The sequence below is a fragment of the Lepisosteus platostomus genome, chromosome 25 (genome assembly GCF_059453375.1).
Source record: "Lepisosteus platostomus isolate fLepPlt1 chromosome 25, fLepPlt1.hap1, whole genome shotgun sequence".
In the NCBI taxonomy this organism is placed as follows: Eukaryota; Metazoa; Chordata; class Actinopteri; order Semionotiformes; family Lepisosteidae; genus Lepisosteus; species Lepisosteus platostomus.
Window position 1 is genome coordinate 16,673,158 of NC_142635.1, and position 8,863 is coordinate 16,682,020.

Below are 8,863 nucleotides of genomic sequence, written 5' to 3' on the forward strand. Positions count from 1 at the left end.
CAGGGAAGATTTAATTTGCAAACGGCTGCAGTGTTTTTTTTGTTGTTGTTGTTTTTTGTTTTTAATGTTTTATTTATGCTTTACAAAAGAACAAAGATTACAATACAAACAAGAGTACATATAACAATTCAAGACAAAAATTTCGTCAGGGGTACATATTACTACATAAATTCAAATTATGAAAAAAGATTAAACAAATTAAATAAAAATAATGTCCGCACTGCTTTCATATTTTTACACTTCGAAATAGTCTGCAGTGTATGAGGCAGCTTATTTGGACCAGGTGGCAGCTTCCTCTCCCTCCACTGAAAATTTTAAACTTGATTCCAAAGTATATTTACGTAGGAAACTGTGCTGCGGGTCAGAGGTGCAGCCTTTTCAATAAATTTAAAACAAGGTCCCACCTGCTTTTAATAAGTACAAATCTTATGACACTATTCAAAATATGAAGGAGTGCCTTAACTCTAGGACTTTAAAATTCCAGCTGAGGATGTTTAATTCTTGAATAGATCAACTGGATTCAGTGCTTCCACAAGCCTCTAATTTACTTCTTGTTAGTCCAGGGTAGCAGGCAAGCACCAGTATAGAGGCTAATGTACAGCCCCTTCCGCATGTAGCAATCCCTGTACTGTATAGTAGTGTAGTGTAAACACTGTATAGACCCGGACAATAAAATTGCTATTATCATTCACTATGTACTTTATTTAGAGATAACTTTATAAGTCATAAATATTAAAAGCACTATGAGCTGGTGGTGGAACAATGCTGGCACTATAAACACACAGTTATCACTGTCAACCCCTTAAACCTCCAGGGACAGATTTCCCACTCTGCATGCTCCGTGCAGTTTATCCTGGGGGGGCAGTGGAGTAAGATTGTCCTCCTGTACAAGCAGGGCTCACGTCTTACAGGAGCTCTGTTATTCAAAAGATTGTCCTGAATCTCATTGGAACAACTTTCGGCACAGTGAGAAAATTCTGTTTTCAAACTGCTGCACATTTTGCAGACAATTTGCAGACACTTTTTTAATGCAAATGTGGTTTCTTTTTTAGATTTGGAAAACTTTTAGCAATTTTCATTATGAAGCCACTCAATTTGAAAACATTAATTTTGTCTTGAGGTTTCAGCCTTCCTTGTACTTGTTGCCTGCTGGGACAGACTCCTGCTCCCCGATATTGTTAAAGCGGTTAGAGAATGGAAGAATAGGTGTTTCAGCTTACAGCAACGACCACACCTACTCCCACACATGCTCCTCTGAGCCAACTACCCCTCAAGAAATTCACCCTTTGACTGGCCGCAGGTCCCACAGCATCTGACAGGAGAGTTAGTGTCGATTGGAGGAGCTGCACATCTCTCAGTGACATCACTGCAAGCCTGCGGGCTCCTGGGAGGCTGTTGAAGTGGCCAATTAACATCTCCCCCCTTCCCTTTTCCCTTTTTAGCTGCTTTAAGTGTGGGAATCGTTCAGGAGAGTTTATTGTCATCATTAACAAGAAGCACATCATCATATGAAAGAAGGGACAACAGTCTAATGTGAAATTACACATGAGATTTATTTTGTCCATGGATCCTATAAACAAAGTATGCACTGAATGTCATTAACTTATTCATAAGTAAATATAGACAGTTCTCATGTACAGGTTTAATAATGTAATGAATAATGTAATTAATCAATCATTAAGAAATGCCTTTCCAAGTTCTAAATTGCCATGTTAGCAATGAAGGCAGATATGAGCTTTTTAAAGTACTGTAGATTCTATATATTGAAGCCCAGACGTGTCCCAAATTACAGAATGTCCAAAGGTCTGCGCACTACAGGCCCTCACTGCTCTTCCTCCTCTTTTTGTTCCTCTTCCGTTGCCACCTCCTTGGTGAGCCGCACCTCCACCGTGTGCCCCTCTGCTGCCCTCACGTCGTAGGCGAAGTAGGAGACCCTGCGGGAGAGACCGGATTGACTACAGCAGTGGCTACTGACCGCTGACCAGGCAGCCGCCTCTCTGCCACTGACACATCAGATATGACATCGGGCATCCTGGATATGAGTGTTTTAGTCTTCAAAGAGTTAAATCTCAGATCATCAGAGCTGATGGTAGCAGTGGGTGTGGCTGACCAGGACTGATCACGGCCTCACTGTGTCTCTGTGGAGAGTCAGGACTGGTCTCGGCCTTACTGTGTCTCTGTGGAGAGTCAGGACTGGTCACGGCCTCACTGTGTCTCTGTGGAGAGTCAGGACTGGTCTCGGCCTCACTGTGTGCCCTTACCCCCTGTCCCGAGGCAGCCTGGTGAGCAGCAGCTGGCTGAGATGGACGATCCTCTTCCTCCACTCCAGGTAAAGATTGCGGCGGGTGTAGAACTCCAGCAGCAGGTGGCTGAAGTCGCCGTCGCGGTTCGCCGACACCATGAACCTGTACACCTTCCCCGGCTGGAACCTTACTGGAGCTGAGCTGGAGGCAAGCCACACGGGAACAAGACGGCCATTTTATTGTGCGTTATTGAGAGCCTTCTTGTCATACAATCATCAAACACTCTCAGAATTTTCACTAGCTTCAATTTTATCAAAGCCTTAAATCTCGAGACGCCCCAGTGTGCTCAGTGTGTAAGAATTAGAGAGGACACTGGTCGGCTACTTGGGCTACATCTTGTTTTTCGAGTGACCTGACCCCTGACCTCGCGTCTGCCCGCCACATGGCTTTAACTCAGGGCGCCCAGCTCCAGCTCACTGGCTTCGGTGGCCGCCTGGAAACGGCGCAGGCTCCCTCTGGTTTTCATTGATCACTCACCCCGAGAGCAGCAGGGATGAGGTCTCCACGCCCCCGCCCCTCAGCTGGATGAAGAGGTACGCTCTCAGTGGCGTGACGCCCCCGACCTGGAACTCCAGCAGGAAAGGGGTGACTAGGACAGAGGGAGAGAGAGCTGGAGTGTCAGTCCTCAAAAGGCGTCAGCTGACATCACTCGAGCAGAGTGTCATCGGATCAGTAGACCATGCCGCCCCACCACCAGTCTATAACTAACCCACCCATTCTTTCACACTCTAGAGTGTTGCATGGTAAATCTTGCCCCATGTCAGTTCTCTCTCCTGGACATCCCACCATGCTGGATATCCTTCCTCCGACTCACACTACACTGTACTACAATCAAGTACAAACTGAAGGGATGGCAGGTCCAGGAAAGACGGCAGCTCTGGCCTGAACTACGTTTCCCAGAAAGCTGTATGTGTGTGTGGGGGGAGGGGTCGCCCCGATAACCTCAGTCATCTGACCTGTTGCTAGACGCCAGTTGGTCAGGTGACAGTTTAAAACCCAGGAAGGAGAAGGTTTCAAAGGGCAGAAGAAGAGAAGCAAGAGAGGAGAGTGGACCTTGTGTGTTTCCAGCAACCCTGTAAAGGCCTAGTTAGGGACAGTTAGGGGTTTAGTCAGTAGCTCAGTCGAAGAAGATCTACTGTGTGCTTTTGTTTGCAGTTCCAATGGGTTTGATTTTGTGCCTGCTGTTAAATAAAGAACACAAATTGTTAGGTACCTTACATCTGCTGTTGTGTCTCATTTCTGGGGACCCTTATTAAAAGAGCGCTGACTACAGCACCCGAACCCTTGGATGTGTCCTAAAACGAGCAGCTTTCCAGTTGTTGTGTTTAAATATGTATTTGATCTTGTACCGTGTGTCTGAAGTAGCCTGATCCTTGTGATCGGTTATCAATTACTCTGCCCTGTTGATGGGCTGGGAGGGTGTGGCTCACCACAGAAAGGCGGGGCAGAGGTGACGTCCAATAGCGCGGTGAGCTGCTGAAACGGGACCGGGCGCTCAGCTGCGACCCAGCTGGTGTTGTAGCCTGACAGAGAGGGGGACAGGAAGCATTAGTGTCATTCCTTCTATCGCAGGAAGTCAGGACATTATCAAGCAAAACACTGATGGTGTGGTACTGAGGAACTGTGAAACAGTCTCATGATATCAAGGATTCAGTGTCAGATACCTTCGTCTCAGTGTCATGATGTTTCAGTGTGTCCGTGTCAGTATGTTGGTGTCAGTGTGGCACAGTTTCAGTGTCAGGAGCAGAGTTTCTCCCTCTCTCAGTGTGCTTCTCCCTGTCTCGGTGTGTCAGGAGCTGAGGTTCTCCCTGTCTCGGTGTGTTAGTGGTCAGTCCTCTCGGCGTCAGTGCTGTCTCTCTCACCCAGCTGTGGGCAGGCGTTCAGGCCCGCCGTGTGGCAGTGTGTGCACTGGCCTCTCTCGAAGCCGTGGCGCGAGAGGCAGGGGAAGGCGAAGAGAGGGCAGTGGGAGCGGATGGAGCTGGTGAAGATCTGGTGAGCCCTCCAGTGGCTGCACAGCACGTACCTCTCCCCTGAAACGAGACACAGCACAGGCCTGACCCAGCTCCCCCTGGACCGCCTGGCCAGGAGCGGAGGGCCCCGCCGCACACCCGCTGTCTCGGGGCGGTCGGTGTACAGAGTGGTGGACAAACGTGGACGAAGTGGGCAGGGAGGGGCGCAGGTGCGAGTCCTGCACGACCCCCGGAGCTGGGGTGGGGAAGGGCTGAAAACAGGCCCCGGAGCTCAGATTTCGGGGCTCCCAGTCTCCCGGGTGACGGAAACACTCACGGTCCAGGAGGCCGGGGGGGCAGCCGGGCAGCTGGTGGCCCTTGCCGATGTAGAAGTCCACGTGGCCCAGGGGCCATGCGGAGCCCAGGGCCGCCACCGGCTCGTTGGCTGGAAAACAAAGGGCAGCAGGCGTGAGCGGACTGGAGCAGCTCCGCCAGCACACGGCTGTCTTCCTCTGGCTCCTGCTGTGACAGGCGGGGAGACAGACACTTTATTCTCCACTACTGTGGAAATCCGACTTTGGCTTCCCCCAAGGAAGCACAAAACACGCAAGCAACACACAAGAGTCGCATAAAATCATATGAAATCACCACAACAGTATGTGATACACAAATAAACAGGAAGTGGTAGGACATTTACACAGCTTCACTGAGCACATTGCAGTAGGGACAAAAGAGTTCTTATGAATGTTTGTATTTGAACTGGGTTCCCTGTACCGTCTCCCACATGGGAGTGCTGTGACTTGAGAGAGGCTTGCGCGTGTGGGGGCGGCTGTGATGCTCCTCGTCGTTCTGAGAACTGTATTGTGATATAAATCGCAGACCTGGGGCTGCTGTTTCCCCGTTAAAGGAAGGGCTGGGAGGTGTGCTCTTTCTGAACAGAACTATTTCTGCTCTTCTGTGTTTCTCTCTCTCCCCTGCCTCTTCAGCGCAAGTGAAGAGATGGCTGCAGGGCCCCACCGAGGAAAGTCTCCCTGTCCTCCTGGCTCGTTTGTACACGTCAGCTGGTCAGCGAGCCCCTTCCACCACACGGCATGTTGTGCTGTGTAAAGACACGTTTCTTTCTCAGGCTGTTTCTCCGAGAGCAAGGGACTCACGTCTGAAGTTGGCGTGAATAACGTCCACGAACTGAGCGTCAGACCAGTCCAGCCCGACGCTGGGGCCAGCCTCTGTGAACTCGGGTCCGAATGGGTCCAGTCCTGGGAATAAAACCAAAAGCAGGCAGGTCAATTTCCTACCCTGCAGATCTCTCGTTCACTGCTCTCTCGCACACATACACACGCATTTCCTGCGTAAACAATCGCATTTTGTTCCTAAATTCATCATGCAGGCCACTAAAACCTGACAGACATTTGGAGCTCCTGTCTGGGAGCAGTGTCTGATGATCCTCTTGGATCAGGGAATTCTCCCCACTTTTCCTAGAAGAAGTAATTGTTCTTTGCATTTGGAAGAAAGGGGAGACAGCTCTTTCTGGTGGGTGAATGCAAGTGCACTGCTGTGGTTTGACTGAGGTTGGAGTAAATGGATCCCAACAAGGATAATATCGAGTGAGGCGCCATAAGAATAAAAACTGCGAAGGTATTAAAATATTAAGTTGGCTAATAAACCAAAAACGCGGCGCTAGAGAGCTCTAAGAGCGTCTGACGACAACGACAGCCAATTAGGCTACGGCTACGCATGCACCGCCCCCTACATTTACATCACTTTCTTATTGGTCACAAAAGATACAGCGAGCCAATCGCAAATCACAAACGATGAAAAAAGCAAACAAGTAACATTAAAAAGCAAATCATGTAATGCAAACAAGAGAAATAAAATCTTCAATTTCTTTGGTCTGTTTGGGTAGGTCTGGGACCAATCAGGGTGGGCCTGGGCCCGTGGCTCCACCCCTGCAATTTTGGATCCGATCTCCTCTCCAGTGTGTCCGGGAGGCTCTGTCCTTACCCGTAATCCTCCCCAGACAGCCGCGCAGGGCAGCCCCAGCATTCCCTGCGATGTGAGCGCCGACTCCGAAGCCGATCAGATGGATCGTCTCAGCTGAGGAACCACGGGCCTGGAGAAGAGACCCACCATCAGCCAGCCCTGCCCCTGAGACGCACCCGCCTCCCACGTCTCCCAGGCAGAGCCGGAAAATTGTCGAAGCCAAACAAGACTCCCGTCAGCCCTGTGCTGAATACTGTCTCTTCTTTCCTGAAATTAAGGACGTGACCCTTCCGAGTGACTATTCCTAGTGACTGATCTAAGGCACGTGTACACATTCCTTAAAAAAGTGAGGCCTTTAAAATAAGATGAAGAGGCTTCCAAAACACTGCTTGATTGCAGGTCCAGGTTCCCCTGCAGGTGCTGATCGAGACGTGGCCAGGCCCTGCTCGCCTGCCCTCCCACACGGCCCCCCGCGAACACAGAGCCCCGACTCACCAGCAGCGCCCGGATCAGACAGGCCAGCTTCCTGCCCGCCTGCCTGGCGGTGGGCACCAGGCCGCGCCCGCGAGGGGACAGCCAGTCCACAGCCAGGACGTTGAGCCGCTGGGTGGAGAGCAGCTCTCGGGCCAGCTGGCCCACCCACTGGGGCCGCACCTGGGGGGGCCGCCGGCCATGCACGATCAGCACGCTGGGGAGCCGGGGGTCCCAGGGGTACGCCCCGAGCCCCCCTGGTGCCGTCATGTTGAGGGGGCGCCCGCAGGGGCCGCCCTCAGCCGCGAACCCCAGCATTCTCACCTCCAGGGCGGGTGGGGCCACGGAGAGGAAGTCGGGGCATTGTGAGGCCCCGGTGCCTGTTGGGGTTAAAGGTCAGGGTCAGGCTTCCGTCACAGTCACAGTCCTTCAGGCTACAGACCACCTGCACATCCTCCAGGAGTCGCCTTGCGCCACCGGCTGGACTCCCTCCCCCAAGCTGAGAGTGTCCTGTGGGGCTGCCGATCAGCCACAAGAACAATCACAGCACAGAAAACAGCGCTTGTGCCTTTAAAAAAGACAGAGTAGTAGTTCATTGAACAATTTCCGGTACAAGGTTAGTTGGGTAACCTTGGATAACTAGTCCCGCAGAAACACGAGGGACCCTATCAGTAAGAAAATCAAAAAGGCACTCGCTGTAAACCCAAAAACACAACAGATTCAACAGGAGGAAAGCCTTCTGGAGGCCAGGCTAGCTCCCTGCCCTAGACTGGCTAACAACTAAGCAAAGAAAAACCCGGAACAAATCCAAAACATGAAGAAAAAGGAGTAAAATACAGAGAAATCTAGAGCACAACCAAAACGCAGTCTCACGCGAGGGCTTTTTCAAGACTCCGGATGTTGCGGCTCAGGGCTCTGTAGATCTCTCTGGGATCTCGCTCAAGAGCTCATCGATCAGCTGGAGCTCCAGAGCAGATATGACTTCAGACTTGACCTCCAGCACACAGAGGGCAGAGCAGGGTGCCCTCCCGGCAGGGGGGTGGAGTCTCACGAAACAGTAGAGAAGTGAAATAGAGAGGGCCCGTGCTGTAGGGCACGCTGGAGGTCACACCGCAGACAGGCCCGGAAAATCCCCTTCAAGCCTGTCCTGCAGGAATCGCTGCTTAGGGTTGAAGCTACCCTGGTGAATCACTGAAGCAGGTATAAAACTTAAAACACTGAGCACTCCTGATTCAGACACACCTGAACACTGGGTCCCAACATAGTTAATGCACCACCTCTGGACACCCACAATTTACCAGACTCCATTGAGACCCAACGAGACTCTGGGCACCCACAAATCAGACCCAACCAGACCTGCACTATGCCCGATTCTTGTCTGCTGTTGTTGCAGTGAACTGCAAGCTGGGCTGCCTCTGATGTCCTGGTCCAATTACGACAGTCATGAGTGGTTCACGTAGCTCTAGCCTTCCCTGAAGCAAGTGATACCATGTTACTACGATTGGATTTTAAATTTATCTTGCGTTTTTGAGGCAACCGAAACACTTCATGAAGTAATATCTTGAGAAAATATCACTATAAAACCATGTAGCAAAGCTAGCAAGTATGCACAAAACAACATGCTTTTAAGGATTTTTGCTATTTTTACATTATCATAAGGGATGTAGAATCCCTAGGAAAAAAAACATGCACCTGTCATCCCTTCCAATTCTGATATCAGCTCCCGAAGGTGTTACAACGATCAGCACAGTTGCATTGCCACACCTGACCGAAGATCTTGCCAGTCATGGCCGAGACCCCTCACGTCTTTCAGAGGGAGACCGTACCTGCGAGAGGTCCAGGGAGAAAGCAGAACAGCCACAGCGTCCGAAACATGCTCCTCTCCTGTCAGGCGCTGGCCACGGACTCCCTCCCGTCTCCCCTTGCAAACGAGAGCAGCAGAGGGACCAGGCCGATAGGCTCTTCCGCAGAAGAGCAAACCGGCTTATCGCCCACATCAGGCACTGGGCATGCAAATCTGCTCAGAATGTCTCTTTGTGCGCGGTTGACTGTTTTAAAGCTCTTATCGGCCTTCTGTTTTTCTTTGAGAAGCAAATTAACCGGATAACACGTTTTCTACTTGGAGAATCTGCTCGTGTCTATTTCTCCCCCAGTTCAAGT

At 50.9% G+C, this 8,863-nt stretch overlaps 1 protein-coding gene across 1 annotated transcript; it reads right to left on the reverse strand.

Annotated features, from left to right (window-relative positions):
• Positions 1-1,534: 1,534 nt before the first annotated feature.
• LOC148641268 (lipase member H-like) lies at positions 1,535-8,852 on the reverse strand. Its single transcript, XM_088620234.1, has 10 exons — positions 8,530-8,852; positions 6,728-7,083; positions 6,254-6,362; positions 5,407-5,508; positions 4,590-4,697; positions 4,166-4,333; positions 3,734-3,826; positions 2,781-2,892; positions 2,262-2,444; positions 1,535-1,934 (listed from the first exon to the last, which is right to left on the reverse strand). The coding sequence occupies exons 1-10, from the start codon at positions 8,576-8,578 to the stop codon at positions 1,823-1,825; spliced, it is 1,392 nt and encodes a 463-aa protein (XP_088476360.1). The 5' UTR covers positions 8,579-8,852; the 3' UTR covers positions 1,535-1,822.
• Between the last annotated feature and the right edge of the window lie 11 nt (positions 8,853-8,863).

Excerpts from the sequence above, each read along its gene's own strand:
- LOC148641268 (XM_088620234.1), bottom strand. The coding sequence starts at position 8,578 with ATGTTTCGGACGCTGTGGCTGTTCTGCTTTCTCCCTGGACCTCTCGCA. Across the intron at positions 3,827-4,165 it reads GAACGCCTGCCCACAGCTGG|GCTACAACACCAGCTGGGTC; the intron begins GTGAGAGAGACA and ends CCTCTCTGTCAG. Across the intron at positions 2,445-2,780 it reads TCATCCCTGCTGCTCTCGGG|CTCAGCTCCAGTAAGGTTCC; the intron begins GTGAGTGATCAA and ends GCTTGCCTCCAG.